Source organism: Ambystoma mexicanum, chromosome 2q (genome assembly GCF_040938575.1).
Source record: "Ambystoma mexicanum isolate Mex_15411 chromosome 2q, UKY_AmexF1_1, whole genome shotgun sequence".
Classification (NCBI taxonomy): Eukaryota; Metazoa; Chordata; class Amphibia; order Caudata; family Ambystomatidae; genus Ambystoma; species Ambystoma mexicanum.
The window spans coordinates 1,192,814,551-1,192,840,442 of NC_090924.1; the positions used below are offsets into that span (position 1 = coordinate 1,192,814,551).

At 44.5% G+C, this 25,892-nt stretch overlaps 1 protein-coding gene across 4 annotated transcripts in view; it reads right to left on the minus strand.

The window, feature by feature from the left end:
• Positions 1 to 25,892, minus strand: part of NEBL (nebulette) — a 1,132,595-nt gene that overhangs the window by 504,713 nt on the left and 601,990 nt on the right. For 2 of the 4 annotated variants that reach the window (XM_069648590.1, XM_069648591.1), the window contains exon 6: positions 7,125 to 7,226. The exons of the other annotated variants lie outside the window; for them this stretch is intronic. In XM_069648590.1, coding sequence (XP_069504691.1) covers positions 7,125 to 7,226 — 102 coding nt within the window. The remainder of the gene's footprint in view (positions 1 to 7,124; positions 7,227 to 25,892) is intronic. 4 annotated transcript variants of the gene reach the window in all.

Below are 25,892 nucleotides of genomic sequence, written 5' to 3' on the forward strand. Positions count from 1 at the left end.
CTGCTTTTCTCTCCCTTTTGAAAACAAATTATTAGAGTGCCATCTGCGTTAAGCGCTCACCGCTGTCTGAAAATAAGTGGGGCTTTACTTAAGACTTGTCTAATATTCTTTTAAGGGAGTTTATATCTTCTAGTGACCGTGTTTATTAACTGCTTAACCTTAGTGCCTGTGTGTTTTACTAGATGTGGTTTTAAATAAATAATTATATGTCTTTTACACCAAGCGCTGCTCAGTGTTTACTTGTTCTACTGTGCTCTTTTGACCTATTGTGAATACTCTGTATACTGCCTAACTCTTCTTGAGGGAAGTCTGACTGCTCAGCCACAGCTACCAAGTGAATCTGTGTGGTACAGACTGCTACCAAGTGGGTTTACTGCCAAACACCTGTAGTCTTAAATCTTTTGCAGTGGTCCCAGAGGGAACTGCACAGGTTTCTGCCTAACAGGAAAGGTCAGGCGCGCACTCCCAGTCTTTTTAATCCTCAAACTAGTAATAACAGGGTTAAATCCCAACTGCCACAAAATGTTCAAAAAGAAATATACCAGGGTTAAATCCCAACTGCCAGTTCAAATGCACAATAGTTCTGCTCCTCCAAGTACTTTCAAGTCTCCAACTCTCTTCAGGGAGGCTGTGTTTATATTCAGCTTTTGCCAATTGCTTGTTTAATTACAGTCTCAAGGAATTCTGGTCTTTGTAGTGATGCCACAATGTTTTGTTCAGGAGGGGCAGGTATTGAGGAGCATGGCTCCCATTTTCAGGGCCATGTTTCCTTTGTGAGCAACAGGGCCATTTTGCACAGATGTGCCCAATGGGCAGCGACTGTATTATAATCGCAGATTACCAGAAGTTTGCCGATACAGCATCAGGTGCAGCCCTCACACCCACATCTACAGGCCCTGCAACCCCACTGCAGCAACAACAGATGCCCACCCAAGCATGGCCTGTAGGGATCCCAGGACCCCTCAGTGAATGCATTGCAAGAACCAGTGCTGGACCACAACGTAGTAACCCACTACAGCGGAGAAACAGTTCTGGGGTGGAATTTGTTCCTATTTCCACAGGGCATGACACCCCAATAGGATTGCCCACATGTCTGTCAGTGTGTGTAAAACCATTGCAGTAACTGAAGACCCAGAAGAGGAACCTGAGGTAGCAGCGAAGGTAGGACAGAAAGATTTTTTTTTTTATAGATACAGGGACCACCAAGTCCTTTATAAGGGAGGGTTGGTTTGCGACTGTCGAACAAAGTGATAGACAAACAGGGTTTTTCTGGGGCTATTGTCACAGTTCCAATAACACAGGATTTACCATTAATAATAGGCACCCATCTGCTTGTGGCACCCCTATTGTATTCGAAAGATACTGCCTTAAACATAATGGGAAGGGACTTGTTAAGTAAGCTGAATGCAACTATTTCGTTCTCAGAAAAGGGCATGGTGTGCTCCACACCTGTCATGTATACAGGAAGCGTGGCAGTTATCAAACAGGCCTACTATGCACACAGCACCATGAAGGGGCAACGAGCACACCCTGAGGTGTTCTTGTACGGGGTCCAAATACTGTTGGGATGGGTGCCCAGGAGGAAAGTAAAAACATTTTGATTGGCCACAGAATTTCTGTTCAAGCACTCGGTGCACAAGGAAGTTACCTCAGGCACGCAGATCATTTTGCTGTTAGAGCGAGTGATAACACAAAAAGACTTGATGATACTATGTGGGACAGATGAGGGCGAGATAGAATGGCACACAATCCTCTGCATTAACCCTTCATTGAGATCGACTGATGTGACTGATGAACAGCTCTTTGCAGAAGTCGAGGAGGGGGGACAAATGGGGTTCCAGATCCACAGCTCATGCCCAATACGAGCGGTAGAAAGGCTAGTGCCGCAACTGACATAGGTAGTGAGGAAACAAGCTGCCCACACACAGGAAGACTTGAAGGAGATCCCAGAGAATGTATGGAGCAATGATACCCATGATGTAAGAGTGCTCAAAGGAGATGGGGCAGTCTGCAAAAAGTAAAAGAAGGGGCATTGCTGCACCAGGTGAAACAATACCTGCTTTCCTGTGAACCAGACAAGGGCATATATGACATGCTCCTCACGTTATGACAGCAAGGCATAATAAAGACATCAACATTGCCATGCCATACACCCATATACCCAATTAAAAAGACAAAGGGCGGGGCATGGATATTAATACAGGATCCCCACCCCATGAACAATGTGTTACAGGCTAAGTTCCCACTCGTGCCAAACCTGGATACAATATTATGTAATATCCCAGCAAATGCAAAATATTTCACAGTGATTGATTTGTAAAATGCTTTTAACTCTACACTGTTGCATACTGGCTCCCAATACTTCACCGCGTTTACGTATCGTAGTGTTTGATTTGAGCACACAAGATTACCACATGGGTTTTGTGAATCCCCTAGTGTAGTCAACAATGTGATCCAAATGGATTATAAGCAATTTGCAAATACCCAGTATGGTGATACAATACATAGATGACCTCCTAGTGTGTACCATGATGGAGGAGCAATTCAGGAAGGATTCAGTAATTATTTTGACCCTATTAGAAGACAAAGGGTACAAGGTAGACAAGGAAAAGCTACAGTACTCTCAGACAGTGGTGGTGTACCTGGGGCAAATAATACAAGTAGAGGGATGGAAGATAACATCAGAAAGAGTGGAAGCCATACACAAAACACCACACCCTGGGATTGTGCAATTACTGTAGGACTTGGTTGTTCGAATATTCAACATTCACAAGGCCCCTCCTCCAGGCATTTAACCCCTTAACTGCCAGGCTATTAAGCAGGTCTATGCAAAAAGGACAAGCATACTCGTCCTTAGCACTTAGAAGAACAAAAGGTTAAGAGACTGCACATGGACCTCAGATATGAATGAAAATGTTGCCAAACATACATTAAATAAAGCAATAATAACATGTTTCCAGGAGCTTAAAAAGGCCACAAGCAATGCACCAGTAATAGCAAATCCCAAGTATTTTAAATAAATGTATTTGTTCTCACATTGCAATGGACAAATAATGAATGCTGTATTGGCTCAGCCGACATCTCTGGAACATAAACCCTTAACATATTGCAGTGGTATATTAGATTCAGTAATTCAGGGTCAATACCCTTGTGAGCAGGCACTGGCCACTGCAGCCTTTGCCATCAAAGAATCAGTGACAATTAAAATGGGGTGCTCGGTCACCGACTGATTTTGATGACCGAAAATTACAGGCAATGTAGTAATATAACGAAAACTGCTAACATTTGCTTTTGAGCAGCTGCATTACCCGGCATATGTTTCTATCCAGCATACTGCTGCTAATATTCAGGAGGACTGGTTTGTCCCCAATTTACAGGAATTCATCAACACGTTAACAATACTGGCCAGGTGCTCAGGACATAGCGTGGCACATTGCCTCGTCCCACTGTGCCGTTCCGGGTGCTTCACAATGATCACCTCAACAGTCTTTAGAATGCAGCTACACCCCACAAGAAATGGCCTAGCTGCACACATAATCCCATACAGAAACTCCATTGCAGCTAGAATGCAGCTACCCAAGTCGATCTGGCCTTGCTACACACATTCTATTGATCTCAACCAACCACTGCACCACGCCTAGCACTAGAATGCAGCTACACACCAATTAATCTGCCCTGGCTGCACATATACTGAGTGCATCCAAGCATTATTTACTACACTACTCTCTGCAGTGACCTGCACTACGGTATCAGAGGGAGTTCAACCCACAGTGCTTTGGAATCATACGAATAGTAAAAGGCACTATAAAAATGCCCAATAACATAACATAACATAAAAGGTATGTTCTTTGATAAATCATGTGATGGGCACACCAAAGCTGTTTATAGCACAAGAAATGCTGCATTCTTTAGCCCAGTGTCCGGTACACTTGTCCTTGTGTAGAGTATGATGCATTTTCCAAGGGCACACTGTCCAAGTGGTAATCATGGGCAGAGATGATGAAGAATGTGCTAAGAAGAAAGAGCAATCATGGTGCAAGGTGCAAACATTGAAGATTGAAGGAACATTGTTTTCCAACAATAGATGGGTGGCAGAGTAGCGCGCTGTGCAGCGAGAGGCTTACTGGGGTTTCCTGAAGAAGTTGTGGCACGTGTCAATCACAATTGTGGCAGAATATGGGTTAACTACATGCCAGAAGTGACATGGATCGAGTTACCAGCAAAAGTACAAAGGCCAGCAGAGTATTCCTTTTGCTTCCTAGGAAATGCACTATAACCATAGGAACAAACAGCCCATGCAATAAAACATGGCTTATCCCAGACCTGACTGATGGTACCATGGCATTGATGGATGTGTACTGGCTGTGTGTACAATATGCATATTTGAACCTCCCACCATCATGAAGGGGTATATGCTCACTGACCTCCTTACACATGGTTTTAGTATTTCCTGATTCCTATCTCTCAGTAATAAATGTGCCAGCCACAGAACCAACACATTTTTCCATCCGATAGGGGTGCCCGTCCACCACCAATAGAAGAGATCTGACTATTTACCAAAAGACTCTTCTGAGAAATGAAAGGTGATTCCAGAGCAATACCACTTATATGCCAAAACTAAAACCTTTTTTGCCCCCCGCCTGGTGCTAGGTATCCAAACTGCAGCCAACACAAAATGGCTGCAGATAACCAAATGGGAGATGATGCAGATGGCAAACCAGACATAGCAGGGCCTGAACTCAAAAAAGAGTGAGCTATGGGCAATCCGCTTATGACCCTCCAGAACTGATATTTTCTGGATTTGTTCACAGCTATATGGGGCCATATACAAGAACATTGGACTATCCTGCTGTATGTATATTCCCCCAAATGATGCAGACAATGGGTCTTTGTCTCGTGCGATAGGGGACATTCACAATTTGAGGATTGCTATGGAAAATGAAGCTGGAGTCAAATCTAACTACTGGTTAGATTCTAAATTTTCATGGGCCCCATCGTGGTTAGAAATAGCAATAAAATGCTGGTTCCCATTGTTTTTTTTTTTCTTGTGCTTTTTGTTCATGTGAAATGATCCTGAGAAGCTGCACGAAAATGCTTCAGAAGATTGCCATGATGATGGTATTAATGAGGGTGGGCAGAGCTCCTTCTCTCACAAAATAAAAGTGCACCCAGACTGATAGATGGTTTGGGGTTGTATGGCTGAGAATGGTCAAAATAAAGTGGGCTCTAGAACCCCTGGGAACTTTGACTATGCCCCCACTAGACCTGATCATTATATTGATTGTTGGGTTGGCTAGCAGGAGATGGGGGGTGCTGTTTCATGGCCGGTACCCCAAAAAAGAATACGAAAGCGGAGGAAGTTTACACCATGTATGCACGGCATCAGTACCTAAATATGCGTGTAGGATGAAGGAGAGAGCAGGTTTAGTTAATGGAGCATTAACTTAAGGCAGGAATGTTAGGATGCATGTACAGCATCCCTCCCAGCCCAAACAATTCCAGTTGAGAAAGACCAATTAGAATGAACTATCATAGGAGCAGATTGAAGGTGGTGCCGTAGCACACGTTGTTTTAGTTAGGTTTGACACATATTATATACTCACATATAGTTAACACTGAAAGAGCAACAAAAACGTATCATTCTTCTGGTTGCAGAAGTCATAGATAGGGCAGCATACAGGATCTGGTGATTATTTGTAGTAACGTAGTATATGATGTTTGGGAAAGGCTGAATTAGGTGGAACATGGAGTCAGCAAGGTATCGTGGTAGAAGCAAGGTCGGTGTGTTAACATGGCAGAAGAGTCACTATTTTGAATGTTAAGGTAGAGCACACAATGAATAAAATAGAATGCATGCTGTGATGTGGAGCTGCATATCTGTTAGTTCAGATCCAAAAGCAAATTCTCTTTCCCGTTCCTGAGGAGAGAAGCCATGGTCAGTGGCACCCATGGAACACAGCAAAGTGCTAATTGTACCAAGCTGAAGAGCTTGAATAGGGTGGAAATGGAATGTGGGCTGGTAGGGATGCACCCCTTTGAAGGACACATTCATGAGACCAGTACATAAGGTTTTGTGATGCCAATGGGTAAGAAGAAGGGTTAAAGCATTACTGCCATCCCCAATGAATGGTCATCCCATGTGAATTACAAGTAGAAACAACTGAAAGCCAATACATCCACAAAATTCAGACTCCAGTGCAATGCCCCAGTCACGTCATTACTTGGCACCAGGGGTATGAATGAGATAAGGGGGAGCAGTGTCTGAAACGTTCTGTGATTTGGGATAAGAGGAGCTGAGGTGATGCCAATACATTAAGTATAGGGTTTGGGAGACAGTGTGTGTGTGCCACGGCATCTGGGATCATTAGAAGGCTTTTTGCCTATTAGTACAGTGTTGGCCACCCCAAGTTTCTCTGATTGCGTCTGGAACTAGGGGGGTGCAGATCACGAGATGATCTCAATTTACGAATATATCAATAATGGGAAGCCACCAATCAGGTACCTGGATTTGGTTGTGACGATGTAGGGAACCAAGTGTTTAGGGGAATGGGTTTAGATTAGATGTGGACAATTGGTCCAGGGACTATAGTGGGGATTATCATGTTCTATAGGCGGTAGACAATGAGGGTGGTTGGATTATGTTGTGCTTATTATTATGCATAGTATTGTTAATTTGAGGTTTCTCTGCTATAAAAGATGAAACATCTTGAGATAAGACAAGCTCTGTGTCCGTTTTGTTCCATGGAACCGTCTGAGACCTTTTTTGCATGTAATAACCTTGTTTCCCTTGAAAACAGGTGCAGTGCTTATTTGGCCTCCCTGTATTATTTTTACAGGTGGTTTTTGGGTTGTTTTCCTTTCAGAATGCACAAAAGGAAGATTCCTTTGATAAAATAGCATTTAAAAAAAAAGCTGGTTCACATGGATTAGACACTCAACTAAATAGCATGAAATAAAATAATGATTAATAACAAATGGACATTTTGCATATTTCTCACGGCTCAAACTCCAGCGTGATTTATATCCAGAACACTGAAAGACAATGATTTTTGTCATCTGTAACTATACAACATGTAGCAAGCTGGACATTACAAACACAAGAACGTAAAGAAAAAGATAATTACGTTGCTGATATACTTTGCTGACTGTGTTGCAAATATTATGTCGGTTCTATTAAGCACATCCGTGTATCTGTGTACATCCTGTGCATCCTGTCTGTATGAAACCTGCAGAAAGAAGAATAAACAACATTGCTGATTGAAACGTGTTACACATTGCATCTGTTAAGTTTTAGTTGTTTCTTATTGGAAAAGGATATACTTGGAAGGAGAGCAAATAAAGGTGGTGACTAGTAAAGGATACAGTCTAGAGAAGAAACTTGAATTCCATCTTCATTAATATGTTGTGATGATAAACTTCTGCGAGTTTCATACAATCTGACCTTTCTAAATGCACGATTATGTCCCATGGCCTACATCAATGATTCCCTACCTTGACCTCTTCTGCTATGAGAGTTAATAGTAAATTGTGGTCACCAGATGTCAAATTTAAGGGCCTGCCACAGACTGTGGTTAATTAGAGAACAAAATGGGGGGCTCCAACCACATATCAACTGTTGTATATTCTCTCAATTAGAATATTTGCTGTGTTGTATCAATTGTCATTTGAAAATAAGTGCTTCAAACGTAAGCTAAATAGGGTTATTTTACTCATGAGCTATATTCCATGCACACATCCTGAAACACCACTATTGTGCTCAGAAACAAGCTGCTTTTATTTAGCAGGTCCAGTCCTCTGGTTGGATTTACATCTAGTTTATTCATATTTCAACAAATGAACAAGGTATGAATATCATAATGTCTTAACATAGTACTAAACCACATCACAGCGTATAAATCAAGGGTGTGTTAGTACTGTTTGTGAGATATTACATCATATTCACAGTTTTATAGAGAGACACCCCAAAGACAAAGTAGCAGTGTTCACACATTTTGGTGGGTGTGGTAACCTACACCATTTCTACAGTCTTCATGGATACATGTACTCTTGTGTTGATCCACAGTGGGGATCTAATCGTCAAACTTGTCTTCAGGGAAAGAAGGGAACAAAATGGATAGTATCGGCTAGTCTAGAGGTTCTAGATTAGCTATAGAGCTGGGACTAGTTCAGGTAGCTAGCTCCAAGGTGGGTTAAAAAAATATATAATCCCACCGAGTACGAAACCGCTTTAACCACAGACTGTGGTTAAAGCAACAAAACATACGAATTTCTAAAACATAAAAACACAGAATTAATAATGTCATATTTGGAAAGGTTTTCCAAAAACTTTAGCAATGCTACTCATTTATTTATGTTGTCTCTATTTGCCAGTTCTCAGCCACAGTTACAGTGCAACCATGTACTATTAATACAAAACACCCTTGCAAAACACCTACATGAGATTATTGTGAGACTGGATTCGGTGCACTGGCATAGTTTGCTGCCATTGCAGTGATTCAAAAAACCCCTACAGTAAATGCATGCATTGTTAATGCACAACACGAAAAGTCCACTTAAAATATTTTTGTTTTATGCTTGTTCAAAATATTACATATGTTTTGTTTTTGTAAAGGTAAATATATAAATATGTGAACATAATACAATAAAAGAGTCACTGTGTTAAGGCATGAGCATTGGATAATCAAATGCCATCTTTGGTTCACAGTAGTGCATCACCTTTATTGTACCATGGTCACTAGTATTTGTATTTTATATTGTATTCCTTTATAAAGCAATTTTGCCGAAGCGCTACACACAAATACCAACAATGGTACACAAATTCAAACTATGTAAAGCAAATGAGACATAATGAAACATCAAGAATGGGCCAAAGAGTCAGAACTAGAGGTCTGAGTCAAGCTAAGTCGAGTGCAAAAGAGATGCAAGGAAGGAGTAGATCTAACATCAAGGGAAGAGAGTTCCAAAGTTTAGGGTCCAGTGAATAAAAGAAGCGGAAGTGGGATTGTGCACACGGGGCCTTGGGAGAAGAGAGCAAGAACTGATTAGCAGAATGGAGAGGCCATGGAAGCACATAGAAACAGATAAGAGAAGAAAAAGAAGGAGAAAGAACATGGGTACTTTTATAAACAATAGTAAGAAAGTGAAACAGTATCCGATTATCAAATGAAAGCCAAGAGAGAGGAGAGAAGATGAAACCGAGGACTGGGGAGAGAGCAGACAAAGCATGTGAATGGCAGAGTTGAAGATAGAATGTAAGGGAGAAAAATGGTAGGAAGAAAGACCAAAGAGAAGATAAGAGCAGTAATTAGGCAGAGATTATATAAGAGTAGAAATAGGCAGCTTAGCTGCAGAAAAAGAGAGAGAACCTTATGTCAAAGAGCTGAAAGTGGCAGGATTTGGTCAAGCTGCAATGTGAGATGTGAAGGAGAGAATAGGATTTAAGATGACCCCGGGTTGTGTGCCAAATTGCCAAATGATCAAGAGGATGGGGGAAGGAAAAACAAGGTGGAAAAGGAGGGGATTTTCAGAAGCAGGGAAGTGAAGAATTTATTTAAGTATTGGAAGCATTTAAAGAGAGGAAATGAGCGTTCATTCAAGGCTGGACAGCAAGAAGACAGGCTGAGATTCTTGAGTGAAGGGATTCAGATAAGGAGGAAAAGGAGGCAAGTATTTAGGAATCATTTGTGTGGAAGTGGGTGGATAGCCCAAAGGAGGAAATAAGAAGAGATAAGGGGGTAGTATAATGAGAAGAGAGGAGGGACCAAGGGCAGAGCCTTTGGGGCATGCAGAAGAAGATAGGAAGAGGAGGGGTTGCCAGACCATGATACCGAGAAAGAGTGGCCATAAAGATGAAAAGAAAACCAGTGTAAGACCGATCCAGAAAACCCAAGTGAGGAGTGAGGAGTGAGGAGAGCATGATGGTCCACAGTGTCAAACGCAGCTGATAATTCAAGTGGAATGAGAATGGTGGAGAGCTTAGAAAAGAAGAGATTTAGAAACACTTAGCAGTGCTCTTTCCATAGGCAAAAAGTTAGATGGCGAGATCGGGTCAAGTTAGGGATTTTTGAGAACAGTGTAGCCTATTTGAAAGAGGAATGGAAAGTAGCTGAGGAGAGAGAAGAGTTGATAAGGGCAGTAAGAACATGTAGGATTGAAGTACAGATTGTGGGGATAGGACTAGAGGAATAGGGTACAAAGGCAAAGCAGTGGGGTGGTCACTTGTAAGAAACTGGACAATGTCAGAGTCAGAAAGGAGGGAGAAGGAAGAGACAGCAGAGTCTGTTTGCACAGGGATAGAGAGGAGAGGAGCTTAGCTTAGAGAATTTGTTGGAGAAGAAGGAAGCAAAATCTGAGGGATATAAGTGGGAAATAAAGAGAGAGTTGTGGGATTTGAGGAGGCAAAAAAGACACCCAGTAGAAAACAATCAGAGGAGGAATGCAATGAGGACTGGTGAGAAAAGATTTATTGGAGAAGGGTCTTTTTTCAATTTAAATTACGCTTAGCGCACGGAGTAGCGAAGCTAAAGGAGATGAGGGGAGAGCCATGGTGGTGAGGGGTAGCATGCAGGGTCAAACACTGACTGGATAGAGATGGCTAAGGTATGAATTTTAAAAAAATAGAGCATTTTCAGGAGGAAGAATCGAAAAGTGAGTGAGCAGAGGAAGATATGTTAGTGATGCAGGGATAAAAGTAGCAGAATTAAAAGTGTTGATATTACGGTATGAGCAAAGAAGATTGGAAAATGGAAGGCTAGAGGAAGGAGAAAGAGGAGAAAAAGAGAAAGAGAGGAGTACATGGTCGGATGCTGGAATGGGAAGAGAGTTAATGACAGACAAAGGAGGGATAGAACAAAAATGTAGGTACAAGAGATCTGTGACGGAGTTTCAAAATCAGAGAAAGACTGGACAACTTGAGTAAAGGGAGTAACATTGAGGAGGTATGCATAGATGAGAGATGGACATTGAAGTCCCCTAGAAGGAAGAAGGGGGTGATATGATATGATAAATCATTTATAACAGGCCTGTACACAAGTGTTTCTGGGGTGGAAGAAGGACGAAGAACAGAGATAAGTGAATCAAGGTAATCACAAAAAGAAGTGAGAGGCCCATGGGGATGGTAAATGATAAGAAACATAAGATGATGGGGTTTAGTAAAGGAAAGGAAAGGAAAGGAAATTGAATTCAAATGAACGAAACAGAGGCAAGGACAGAGGGCAGGACACGGGCAAGTAGGAAGAGTGGTATAAGATCCGAGGCCCGCCAGCTTGCTCAGCAGCACAAGGAGAGTGAGAAAAGTTGGTAGCAGAAGAAAACAGAGAATCAGGGGTAGTAAAGTCTGATGGAAGGATCCAGGTTTTTGGTGATATTGTCATAGGTTTTGACCCATGTTGAATCAATAGACTGGGTAGATGTGGGGATGAGCTGTCGCCGCCCATTATTCTATCCCAGAACAAACTAAATCAATAGACTGGGTGGATGTGGGGATGAGCTATCGCCGCCCACATTCACGCCAGAATAGGAGAACTGCGCAGTTGGCACAAGACCACTCCATAGATACAACCTTCTTGTGGGGAATTAATTTTCTTAATCCCAAAAATGGTTGCATTACCAGTACTCACCACTATCAGAAAGCCGGCGTTTTAAAACCACCAGACTTTTGTGTAAAACTGAACAAATGAAACAAAACCAGACCAAGGAAAGACTTGCTAAGAGGTGGATACAATGTAAAACTATATTCTGAAATGACTTATTTAATGTATATGTAAAAATTGTCAGTTTGATTTGAATGTAGAAAACTGGGAACACAAAGTGACATTTAGCTGAAACCTGGCTTAATGAAACTGAATTCTGCCTGACAACTACCCCCGACAGGAGTTGATACTGGATCAACAGCTGTGTTCCCATGCCTGGCTGCCAGGCCTGGCTGCATCCTGAGGTCACATGGCCCTGAGGATTAGATTAGGGGTGGAGCAGCTGGGGACTACAGGGAGTTGAACAAAGGCCTGTCCTGGACTCAGGCAAATGTTATATTGGGGGGCCGTAAAGTGGCTTCCTCTTAGGGGAAACTGGGAGGGGCAGTGCCTCTGCTAGCAGCTGAGCTTGGGGGAAGTGGATAAACCAGTTATTCCACCCTGTGATGTGGGAAGCCACACCCTTTTTTTGACCAGGGCATAATTTTAAAAAGATAGATAACTCAAAGTGCGGACTTGTCAGAATTATATAAGTAATATCATTATTTTTGTGATTTTTCTGTGAACATTTTGAGATGCGTTAGGACCCTGTGGTGTATTCTGGGGGGTTGCTAGCGGAAAATAGGGTCTCACTCCAAATGTCTGCATGTTAAAAATCTGACACTTCATCAATTAATGTCCATACTCCTTGCGCACATGTGTGTAAATTTGGGTAAATGTCCGATATTGCAAAACCAGTTAAAAAGCGCTAAATGTTGTCATTTTTTAATGCAAGCCCCCAGGAAGATCAGAGGCGGACAAGCATGGACCATAAGGAATATATAATGTGCACATGTAATTTCAACAAATTGTATATCTGGGAAGGATGTATTTGAATCAAATATAGATTTGTGGGCAAACTGACAAGGGGAGGTTCCTCTGACCATAAAACCTACAGCATCACTCTGACTCACATTTCCTTCCCCCAATCAAGGGAGAGAGGAGGAATTGGCCAATGATAAGTGAGAGGGGCAGGTTTAGTTATGACCAACGCACACACCCACTTTCCAAAACACATAAAAAGAGACTGCTGGGACAGGTAGAGAGATTCAATTCCATTTGCTGCGGAGCATGCTGACCGACGACTTCACATCCAGAGATCCAGACTTCAAATCCATCAATCTCCAAAGACCAGAACTTTACTTCAGAACTTAAAGCAAGGGCCTAAACCCACAAACTGAGAACTCTTCTCAGCAGCCTCAGCAACCTTAAAATCATTTGCAAACTATTCCACAGCCGGGCGAGCTGTTTGAATTCTTTTCCCAAGAGCAATTGCCAGAGACCAGACCCGAGATCCAGAGTGACCCAGACCGCTGTGAGCAGAACCAGAGAGCTGACCCAGATCACTGTGAAGTGCTGAGACCAGAACCGGAGTCCAGTCCAGAACCTGACCAGATCCGTGGCGAGGCCTATTTCAAATTTATATTGTGAGTACCTACCAGAACTGTGCAGAACCAATCTCTTAGTTAAAATAATCTAATCCAAACTATTTTAACCTAAGTAGAACAGCCTCCTAGAAATCGTGTCATCTCTCATTTGTAAAGCTGCACAACTGTCACCTGTCAATTCTGAAGCTGCAAGCTGTCACCTCTCATTTTGAGTTTACTTTAAATCCGAAAATCTACCTTTATTTAATCGTCCGTATCTCTGGAACCGTTTGGGCTAGGAACGAAATTTAACTTTCCTCTGAAAGCTTAGAATCTAGGCTTTCCAACGAACCTAGAACCGACTTCCAGTTCCACTCGCGAAATTTACCGCGATTTGCGATTTTGGCTCAATTTCTCCGCTTGTCAAAATAGCAGCTCCATTCTTTCCTTTGTTAAAATCCGTTTGCAACTTGGTAATAAATTTTAGAGCATTGCTAAAGTGAGCCTGAGCTCATCCCAAGTATCTCTCACTCACCCTGAACCTCCTAAAGGGAATTAAAAGCATTTTCAGCATATTTCTCACTTCATTGCCACCACATTCAAAGCACTTGGGCCTGTGTTTTAAAACTCATACCGGTTTTCTCTAAGCTTGCTGGGGTGGGAATTGAATTTCGTATTGTATTTGATTGCATTCCTGAGAACTGTGTGTGTTACTTCCATCTCCTTCCATTTTTTACATTGCATAGGGGAGGGGTGAATTGCCAGAGAAAAAGTGATTATCTTATCTTTTGCTAAAATCATATCAAGTATTTCTGTACTGCATTTTATTCCTCATTGCTTTTCCCTTGAAATCATAAAAGTATTTTTGCTACTTGATCCATCCTATACGAACTCCTCATTGATTATAAAGAAGTGTGCTAGTGTCAGATTACCCATTGTTGATTAACATTATATTTATAAGGTCGATATCGATTATTAATTTATTATAAAAGCGTGGTATCTATATTTTGTTTTTATTTCTCAAATAAACCTTTTAAACTTGCAAAACAGAACTACTTCTTGGCTCAGTGGGGTCAGGGGGATTCTAAGAGAGGGGTGTAATATATAGGGGTAGTCATCCAGAACTCAAGGGTTTCCATTCAGTATCCCAGACTAGGCATTGACTTAGCTGTAGTGTTGAATTGAATCCTCTTACAAATTGGGGGCTCGTAGCCGGGGATTCCGGATTATATCTATCACTTGTGCAGATTAATACAGTGTGCTAACTGACAAGATACATACATCCAGTCGGATCACCACGCTGTGGTACGCTGTAAAGCACTCCTCAAAAGGACGCTCTAAGGGAAAGGTCTGTTTTGCAAAAATAAAATACAAACTTCTGTAAGTCAGGAAGGAACTCAAATTCCAGAATGACGACCTTGGTAGATATGAAAATAGCCAGAGAGCACTTCTTACATAAGCTATTTGTGAGAGGCGAATGGACTCATCAGGACCAGATGGTCTGGTTGCAGGCAATCGCACCCCAGATCACTGAAACAGGGTCAGATATATGGAGAGACCAGGGTCCCTTACATGTGGCCCTGAGTGAACTATATATGGCCCCTAAGGCCAAGGATGAGCACAACAAGATTGCCAGGGTAGCGGCATATTTCTATTTACATATGGGAGCCATGCAGGACAAATGTGCTGAAGGCCAAGATCTGGCGAGTAGGCAACTGCTGGCATTACAGAAGGCCCAATCTGATCTAGACTCTTCTGAGCAGAGGCTGCACAGAAGCCAGGAGTCCGAAAATGAGAGTAGACAGTACATCATTAAAATAAAGAAGGATATGGATATCCTGCAACAGGAAAAGACGGACCAGGATACCAGAATTCTGGCTTTGCAGAAGGAGCACCAAGACAGTCTGGACTCCTTACTGCAGAGCCAGAAAAAACTGGAGCAACAGATCAATTTCAACAGGGCATGCACAGAGCAGGTAGCCACCCTGCAAATCCAACTAGACAGAGAGAAAGAGGAAAGCAATAAATTTATTTTGAAAGACCTGGATACCCAGGCAGAGTTTTAATGAAGAACACCAGAAAGCTGGTGCCTTCCAAAGGCAAAGGGACGACCTGGCGGCACAGATGCAGACTCTTAGTCAGGAAAGGGATACCTTAGGCCAGGAAGTCTGCCACTTAAAAAGGAAAATGGAAGAAAATCACCTGGCCCTCCAGGGACTGGGTGACCTCCAAAAAGAACACCAGAACTCGTTAGAGCACTCCAAGGGGAGTGGAGGATGCTCTGGCAAGAAAGGAGCAGGCCAATAGGGACACAGCTCGGGAGGTAACCCTCCTGCAGCAGAGACTGGCCCAGTACTCCAGGACCAATCAGGAGGCACAGAGAGAAAATGAGGCTCTCTGTCAGCACAATGATAGGCTCCAGCAACAGGTAGCGATGCAGGAGAGACTGATAGAGTCTAGTAAGGCCTCAACTGAGGAACTGAAAGCGCAGGCTCTTACATTGCAACAGGGAGCAGGGGCGGATAGAGACCAGGTTTGCTGGCAGAGGGAGACTCCTGAGCATAACCTCAGGAGCCCTAGTACCAGAGGCCTTCATATCTCTCAGTCCCTGGACTCTGCCAACCCCATGTCCCCTAGCGCACATGAGCACCGGGCCACAGGGATGGCATATTACTATCCAACCAGAAGTATGGGGCTCATAGGCCAGTACCTCCCAGGAATGGAGGGGCGGGCATCCGGGTATGGGCACCCAAGCACAGTGCAATTTAGTGGGGAACCCCAGGAGAGTAGGCCCATTAAGGGCATCCTGAAAACTTCTGCCCAGTTAGGTCAGTGGGGGGGTACCCATCAAATCCTGGCAGCAAGGAGAAATCTGAAGACTCCTCTGAACGGCGCAGGACACAGGAGACCAGATCCCCACATTCTGGCAGCCATTCCCAGGCTCGCAGAATCCGGGAAAACCTGGAAGATCAGACAGGAACCTCTGGGAGCAGTGCCTCTGAGTCAGAGGATGAATGGACCAGGGTTACCCAAACCAAAAAGGCCAATAAGGCAAAAAGGGCCTTGCTTAAGGACCCATTGAAGCAAATAAAGGCAATAAGGAGTGTTATCACGCCTTATCATAAGAATGCCAAGTATTCTGTTTGGGAGCACTTAGAGCTGTTTGAGCAAATGATGGAGACTTTTCATTTGAAGGACAGCCAAAGTTTTATTCAATATGTAAAGTGGACCTTCTCACCAGAGTACTCCAGTTTCTTTGCGGGGCTGGAGGACCAAAATCATTCAAGGTGGTCCACATACAGGGCGGCCATCTTGAAACATTTTTCTGTGCACAGAAATCCCCAAGAGGCTCGCAAGGCAGCCTACAATTTGCAATGTGGGGAGGATCAGGCCCCACAAGAGTTTGTGCAAGAATTAAAGCGTGCTTTTGCACAGACCACCAGACAGCAAAGAGTTTGTCAATACATTTTTCCATGCTCTCCCTAAATATATAATGACCCAGCTCGTGAGAGATTTTCATGAGAAAAGATCTTTAGACTGGGTCATTGAACAGGCTACCCGGATCTATGAGGTGCAGAGCCTATCGAAAATAAAAATATCGCGCCGAAAAACCCCAAAACCAACAGCACCCCTGCTGCTGCCAAGGTGGCAGAGGTAAAGGTTGCCCCCATTTTAGATTTGGAGATGGAGGGGCCTAAAAACCTGCCTGCACCAAATAATTCACAGCCCAGAAGGCCCTCGGGCCAGTCACAGACAGGGAGTCGCGGAGGTAGTCCCACAAATGGGGTCCCCCGCTCCCCTGACTATGTAAGTCCCCGCTATAAGGGAAACCGACCAATCCTGGGTTATGTGTGGACTCCTCCAGCCCAAGGGGGGGATCCGGCCAAGCACCTAACCCAGGGAACTTCCCTCCCAACTTCCCACAGGAGGGCAGAAATTCTCCAAATCCTGGGCAGAACTTTTTCCCCAGGTATCCACCCAATTTCCAACCCCAAAATCATCCATCCTTCTTTCCCCAATTCCCTGAGCCCAGACAACCTAATCCGGGAGAGAGGAGGCCAAGGGTGGAGGGGTACCAAAATCTTCCCAACCAGGGGTACTACCAGAGAAGGGATAGCTACCCTTCCCGGGATCAGCCCAAGGGAGAAAATAGAGCCCCGTATCAGCCTGAGCGGGTTTCACAACTTGAGCGCCAGGTCCAAAATATGGCACGAGATCTGGGTCACATACTGAGGGCTCAACAGAACCCTCAGATGAGCATGCCACCGCAGAATGCCCCAAACTCTGGACCTGGTGCTCCAGAACAATGACGGGGGCAGCACCCCGATAACCCACCGGTTCCCAGGGAGGAGGCACAATGGGAAGGGGGGTGTAAAGCCTTGGAGGAAGCTTCCTTCCCAACTTGTAAACAGCACCTGGAAAACCAGGAACCGGAAACAAAATCTCCTGCCCCTGAAAGCCTGCCTCCCAAGTAGCAGAGGGGGGGTAGGAGAAACAAAGGACCCAAACAGACCCACTTTGTGGAGGAGGTACAGGTCTTCCAATTTGAGGGAGAGGGATCCTCAGAAGATCCTGGGAAAAGGATCTTCTCCTTCAGAGATGGGGGAACTCCTCCCAAAGAAAAATGGGTCCCAAGGGATTCCAATCCAGACTGGGGAGATATGGAGACTGAGCTACCGCAGCCCATCATCTCATCCCAGAACCCATAATACCGAAATCCCCTGGTTCAAACCCATCCTGGTGACTGCCTCCAAAAAGGGGGGGGCGGCCCAGAACCGGAACCAGGGGAACCCACAATGGCTCTGTACTCCAGTTGCCAACTTTTTCTTTCAGATTCCCAAGACTCTCCACAGAATTCTGCCCAAATCTCTTCTCTAGCAATGTCCAAAACCAGAAAGTTAGCCCACCAGTTGTCCAAAAATGTGCATTATCTGTGCCCCCTTGAGGAGAAGGAGGGAAGATACTATGCCGCGGTACAAGTACAGGGGCAGGGTACTATTTTGGCACTGGTGGACACTGGATCCCAAGCTACCCTTCTGTCCAAAAGGGCCTTTGAGGAACTAAATGCAGGAAGGGGGGGAGAATTACCGAATTCCTCTCACCTCCCTTCCTGGACAACTGCAGAACTTTGACGGGAAGGAAATTCCCGTTGAGGGGACTGCAGACTTGGACATTAAAATTGGGCGACACAAGGTGAAACACCCGGTCATAGTAGTGACTCCAGAGGGCACCCCTTGTTTACTAGGGAATGACCTCCTGAGAAGGTTGTCACCCCTAATAGATTGTGTAAACAAGGCCCCCTGGACCCAGACTAGCCGACCAATAAAATTACAACAGAGTGTCAACCATGTTAGTTTAAACGGCACCTGCCACATGGTTGAACAAAAATCTGACCAAGAAGAATTTCACTTCCAGAACAACCAAACTCCAGACGTGACAGTAATAGCAGTAGGACAACAGACTGGTGATGGGGGGTCCTCTCTATTTCTGAAAATCAACCTTCCTTCCAGTTTAAGGTGGTATTCCACACTGGAAGGAAACACTCTGAAATTCTTCACCAATCCACAATCAGAAACTCCCACTCCTATAGTCCAGAAAGATGTGAAATCAGCTCAGAGCCTGGCTGATATTCAGCAAATTGGAGAGCAGTTGTTCATCCCTGTTCAGTTAAATGATGAGAAGGACTCTGTTCTCACTCGGGTGTGTGTGAACAACGGTAAGAGCTTCATCAGCGAAGCCATGTTCCGCCAACTCCCAAAAGATCCAGCCATTCCCACATTCAAACTGATAGACAAATGGGAAATGGACCTGGAAGCACCTAATTCCAAACATCTCCTGCCAAGCAGGTGTATGCTCAAAATCTCCATTGGCAACAAGAGCATAGTCCATAATTGTTGGGTCGTGCGAGACGTCACTGCCGCCTTTTAATTAGGCAGTGACATTCTCAATCGCTTTGCCATTAGTTTGGACATAATAAACTTCAAAGCTTGGTCCCGATTAGCGGATTATCCCATAGGCTTTGATGATCGAGAAAAAGCATTTAGGTCAGCTCAATTGCTACCTTTTGCAGTTGAAATTCAGATCAAAGAGGAAGTCACCATCCCGGAAAGGACCCGACAATTCTCCCTGGAAGTGAAAGTTAAAAGAGGACAAAAATTGCAAAACCCTGATGCTTATATACATCTAAATGCTTCTCTCTAACAGCAAGGGTTGGGGGTAAACCCAACACCATTAGTCAACATAGAATATGACACCATTCCAATAGAGGTGGATAACAGCGACTTAAAGAGTATTACTCTAGCCACAGGCACCATTATTGGAATGACGATTGATGAACGACATTTTTCCATCGATTTAGGAAATGAACTGTTAGGACCAATCCCCAAGGACTGTTTTGACAATGACAGTGATGACAATACAACACCAGACAGGATTTTTACCCGGCATGGGGGGAACTTCCTGGTGTACACCTCCTGCCCCTATGGTAAGGAAGATGTGACTTGTGACTTCAGGAGGGATGAGGTGATTTTCCAGGTCCATGAGGGTTGCCTTTCCCACCTGAGGCCTCCAGTCCAAATCAGCACTCTGACCAGGGACTTCTCCACCCAGCTGGAGGAGGCTGCTGAGATAGCCAAACCAGAAGTCTTTCCAGTTGAAACAAGTTTTCTTGGATTCCCAAGATCTCTTTGCGGTAGACTCATATGACTGTGGCCGCACCGACATCCACACAACAACAATTCACACGGACCCTGGAATGACTCCAGTGTTTGTGAAGCAATATTGTTTGCCTCTCGCCTCCATGGAGTCCCTTACTGAAATAATTAAGAACTTTGAGTCCCGGGGAATAATCCGTCCAGTCCACAGCACTTTCAATAATCCGGTGCTGGGAATATTGAAGCCAAACGGCCAGTGGAGACTCTGCGCCGACCTTAGGGAGCTCAACAAACAGGTCCATACTTCCCGATGGCCTCTGCCCTACATTGACCAAGGGCTGGCCCAGATCCAGGGGTCACAGGTATTCACAGCAATAGACCTGACAAATGGATACTGGACCGTGCCTGTCAGTAGGGAGGACCAATACAAACTGGCTTTTACCTTTGGGGGCCAGCAGTACACATGGACCCGGACTCCCTTCGGATACCTCAACTCCGGCAATGAATTCAACATTTTCCTACATAAGGCCATGCCCGACCTGGGTGCGAGGGGTAACCTGGCTTATGTAGATGATGTCCTCATCAAAAGTTCATCTGTGGAGGAACACATAGCGGAGATCCGTTATGTTCTGACACAGTTGAGGGCCGCCGGAGCAGAACTCTCCTTTCAGAAAGCACAGTGGTGTAGAACCCGTGTTAATTTCTTGGGGCATGAGATTACTCCTCAGGGTCTCTGTCCCCAAGAAAAGAAAGTGGAAGCACTCCATAAACTGAAAGACACCACAACTCTGCGGGAACTAAGGAGCCTCCTGGGACTGACTAATTATAGCAGAAAGTTCATTGAAGGCTACGCAGAGATCACTAGACCCCTGATTCATCTCTTGAAGGGGGGGTCAAGTGGGAATGGGGTCCAGAACAATCCGAGGCAGTAAGACAACTCAAGAGAAGCCTCTCACAAGCGCCTTGCCTAGCTTACCCTGTCAGAAACAAGGAGTTCTTCCTGGAGACGGGGTTCTCTAATACGTGCTTGACAGCAGTATTATACCAAAAGCATGATAAGGTCAATAAAGTAATCTCCTATGCGAGCAAAACTTTATCCTCTGTGGAGGAAAAATTCAACGATTGTGAGAAGGCACTCCTGGCAACGGTTTGGGCATTGAAGAATTACTGCCCGTTTATCCAGGGGAACACATCATAGTGGAGACTCCACACCAGCCTCTGCAATATCTCCAAAGTGACAGAATCCGGGCCGGAAATGTGAGTAATTCCCGAATTACTTCCTGGATTCTGTCAATGCAAGGCTTTCCTATGGAGGTCAGATATGGCCAAAACAAGAAGAGTCCCCTCGCGCAAGGTCTGGCTGACTTGCATGATTGTGCCAGAGAAAACTGTCTCGAGGACGAAAGTCTAAAAATCAATGACAACATGGGGGCATACCTTAATTCCCCACACAAAGTCTTTAAAGAAGGCAAGTGTGAGGGAATGCCCACTGTCTATGTGGATGGATGCTCTTACCATGTTGACAACGACGGGGAGAAAGAACAGGTGGCTGGCGTAGGGAATGCATGGGTGAAGGAGTTCCCAGAACCCTCCGCTGGATACAAAATTGGTCCCCGAAGTAGTCAGGTGGCAGAATTGATGGCTGTGCATCAGGCCATCCTCACTGCTGTCCAACATCAACTCCACGAACTGGTCATAATCACAGATTCGGATTATGTACGGAACAGGTTCGTGGAGCACCTGGTTAATTGGAAAACCAGAGGCATGTTATGTGCTAATAACAAACCCTTGAAACATGGGAAGTTAATCCAAAACATTGATGATCTGGTCACATCGAATGGGATGACCATCTACTGGAAAAAGATCAAGGGTCATTCCAAAGTAGAGGGACCAGACAAAACTGGAAATGACTTAGCTGATCAGCTGGCCAAAACCGGGGCCATCCAAGGGGATCTAATCGAAATAGAGTCCCTGTTGGGGGAAATCCAGGTCACCGCTATCACTAGGTCCCAGACAAATGCTCACAATGATCTTTCAACTGCCCAATGGAGCAAGGAGACCCCTGATGCTGATTTGATTACAGCTCAGAAGGGGGATCCAATTATTGGTAAGTTTTACCAACACCTTGAGGACCCTGAGAACTTTCCCCTGACGGATACCGATTACATTGGGAAAGAGGACCTAAGAGTGTTGATGAAATGTCCAAAAATGTTCCGAATCCAAGACGGTTTGTTGGTAAGGAAATCCCAAGCTGGCCATGATCAGTGGGTGGTTCCTACCTCATTCCGAAGCCTGATGTTAAGTCACGCCCATGATGAGGCCACCGCCGGTCATAGGGGGTTTCACACAACACTGGAAATCTTAAGAGAGGTTGCATACTGGCCACACATGGGCCAGGACCTCAACCAATATTTGAAGGGTTGTCTTTTGTGTGCACAATTTCAGCCAACATCCCTCACACACCGGGCACCTCTCCAAAAGAGGGGAATGACACTCCCATGGTCAGATTTGCAAATTGACTTTGTAGGCCCCCGTGATTCGCTCTGCTAGGGGGAATAAGTACATGTTGACGGTGACATGCTTGTTTACCAAGTGGGTGGAATGTCTCCCAGCCCCAAACTGCAAGGCAGAAACAGCAGCTGCCCTGATGATTAACCACATCTTTTCCCGTTTTGGTCTACCTCAAAGGATTGAGTCAGACAGAGGTAGCCACTTCACCAGTGAAGTAATGACAAAGATGTGGGAGATACTGGGGGTTAAAAGGAAGCTACACATTGCTTACAGGCCAGCTTCTTCTGGAGCAGTGGAGAGATATAACCGAACCATTGTGAGAATATTAAAGAAGTTTGTGGCAGATTCTGGGCCAAGTTGGGATATTCGATTACCTCTGGTCCTAATGGCCATCAGATCTACCCCTTCATCTGCAACCAAAATGTCACCATTTGAGTTGATGACCGGGCGCAAGATGGTGCTTCCCCAGCATTTGCTCTACAGGACCCAAGAGCAGACACTGATAAATGCCTCCACAACTCATGAGTATGTGGAGAATTTAAGGAAACACCTTCAACATGCTTTTGCCTATGCTCAGCGGAATCTCGAAAGATCAGCCGAGAGTATGAAGATCCACTATGAACTGAAAACTTCCAGGAAGGAATATCAGGTGGGGGACCAGGTATATTTATACAACTTCCAAAGAAACCAGGCAAGACAGCGCAAATTTTTGCCTACATGGAAGGGACCCTTTGAGATTATAGACAAGATCTCCCCTGTGGCCTACAAGATCTGCATCCCCAAAGGCGGTTTGGCAGAGGGGGAAGACAAGTGGGTCCACATAAACCAGTTGAAGTGTTGCCATCCCAGGCACACTTTGCAGCAACTGGAGGAGTCCTCTGCAATCCCAGAGGGTACCGCTCCAGAGTAATTCAATTCCAACCCTAAAATATCCTACATATAGCCCATCAAATTCTGTGTTCCTCAAGTTTATGTGTTCCTGTCTCTTAATTTAAAAAAATGTGCATGTTCATATCTGTTGAGTTCTAAAATATATATGCCACCCCACTATATCAATGGTGGGGGTGAAATGTCCATGAATAGGTATTGCCGCTCTTCCTTTGTCGTTCTAGGAGAAAGAAAACCTGGAGACTGGCCAAGGAGGACGATCCGGAGACCGGGAGCAGAGACCCGAGGGGCCCAGGGTACCGCCCAATCCTCCCATCAGGACCAGCAAGGAGAACTGATTGATCGACTGGAGGGAGGAAAAGATGCTGAACTGTGCCACCTACAGGATTGGAAGAAGATAATGGGGACATACCAGCGCAAGGGCTCAAAACCTCCTTTGCACCCGACTTGTAACCATCATGTATATCCAAGGACTTAATTGAGCTGATACATCTTGTAGCAGATGAAAACTTAGTTTGTAGAATCCCTGCTGCAATGCAACAGAGATATGTGGCAGTGGATATGGTGCATATCACCCAAGTAGACAAGGAAACTTTACAGGATGAACAACAAACTATGGTTGAAGTTCTGAAGATCACAGACTTCTTGGACGCACTCTCTACAGGTGTTGCAGACTGGTCTACCATCACATGGCCAGAGCAGCTGACAGAACTGAATCTATCAAGACAAGCTCAAAGACAGGCCATTTCAGAGTCTGCTATACTTTGCTGAGTGTACTCAAGAAATCATTCTATAGAATATTGGCATGGGACAAAGACGTAATGATTTGGATACTGCATGTGATCCTGAACATTCCCATGCCAGCAGAACCACCTCTGTTGTGTGAAGAACTGCAGTCCAGGGCACCATGCATCAAGTAGAGAGGCAATGGATACAAACTCTCATTGAGGTGCCCTACACCCATGCCTGTGTGACTCATGAGGATTCTATGGTACAACTGTATTTCCTGAAGAACTGTGTGGGAACACCCCAAACAAGAGGCCAGGGCAGTATGAAGATCAGCCCAAGTGAGCAGAATTCAAACTCAACCAAGTGGATGCTGAGTGCAATTCAAATGAAAACCTTCAGTAGCAAAGCTATGCTACTACCCAATGGATCCTACATTGTGCAGTTTAACTCTTCATGCTGTGGTGTGCCAGTAGGGATAGCCAGCTTAATCACTGTCTCAAAATGATACAGTGTTGCAGCAACATTTTCCATTTACCAGTGCAGACTGGGCTAGTGCTATTGAACTGGCCTAAGGTGAAACTATCACCACAGAAGTTCCCGCAATTATCACTGAGACAGGCATATCTCCTGGAAAGGAAGATACACATTACTAGCACCACAGAGACCTTTGTAGAATCATCAAACAGCAATGCAATTGGCCAAAGACCTGCTGGAGAGAACACCATATTGGCCAAAAGAGAACCAAGCCCTGCTGGAAAGCTCTAATCCATCAACTTGGAGCTCTATTCTGGGATCTACTACAGAATGGCTGACAAAGACATTCTGGTCTTTCAACCCACTAAAGAGTATTTTGGACTTTTTTGAAAACAGGCTAGGGGATCACTACCGTGATCTACAACCTCGCGCGCGATCTAATGCATATAGACAGAGTGCAACATGGATCTAACCCAGCTATTGATGAGCAGACACGCTAACTAAAGTATTAGGGGCATCCAAGACTACGAGTTTATACTAATCATTTGGTTGAGTAGCCCTGATTTGAAAAAGGCTTTAAGAAAGGCCGAAACATGTGTCATCAGGAAGTGCAATTTTTGTAAATAATAAATTACCTTGCAACTTATTTTTTGGGCGCAGTCTTCATTCTGGGTCTTTACCCTAAACGTACTTGATGTGTGGTCTTTTTTGGCTTAACGACAACCCAGGAAGACGCAACTAACCTATACAGAACAAATTTGAGAAGGAATATAAACAGCTTATGAATTAACATGTCACCATGTTAGACAAGACCTTGGAAGCCAATAACCCTTGAACCTAAAATAGCATGTGGTCTGAGCCGAAACCAGGCCGTCTTTCTAAATGCACAGTATGATGAAACACTTTCATGTTTATAATAATTACAAAGCAAAACAGCATTGGATAAAAGCAAGCCATCTATAAGGGATCCAGTCCCTATCACTTTAACAAGTGACCTTTGCCTTCATGCATTATATCCAGAGTGATTTGCTCTGCCGAAGTGTAGGTGACGTGACACCAAGGAAAGAGAGCCCCACAGAAACGCAAGATGGTGAAACAACTCTAAGGTCCTCTGCTGCCCTTTCTGGATATTCTAATCCCACCTCCTTCCCAAGCATGAAGCTTCAAAGACCCTTTGGTGTGCAGCTCCCTGATATGAAGCTGGCCTTTGTTATGCCGGTGCCTTTTTGAAGTATGTTCCCAGGAGATCTCCTGGTGAGAGCTCCTGGGCTCGAGGAGAGTTGTTAGCCATCCTCCCAGGGATTAAAAGAAGGCTGGTTTTCTGTCGTCTGTCTTATTAACTGAAGTGGATAGAGGCAGGCTATCCATAGATTTATATTGGCTTCACATAGCTGACTTGGCTCATAGGGTTGACCCTTGCATGATACCAATGTTCTGTGGCTTTAATAGGAGTGAACTCTTAACATTGACCATACTGAATCCAGGTTTGGCTTATTTCTAGCTTTTACCCTACCGCCAGACTGATAGGACCACAAATTATG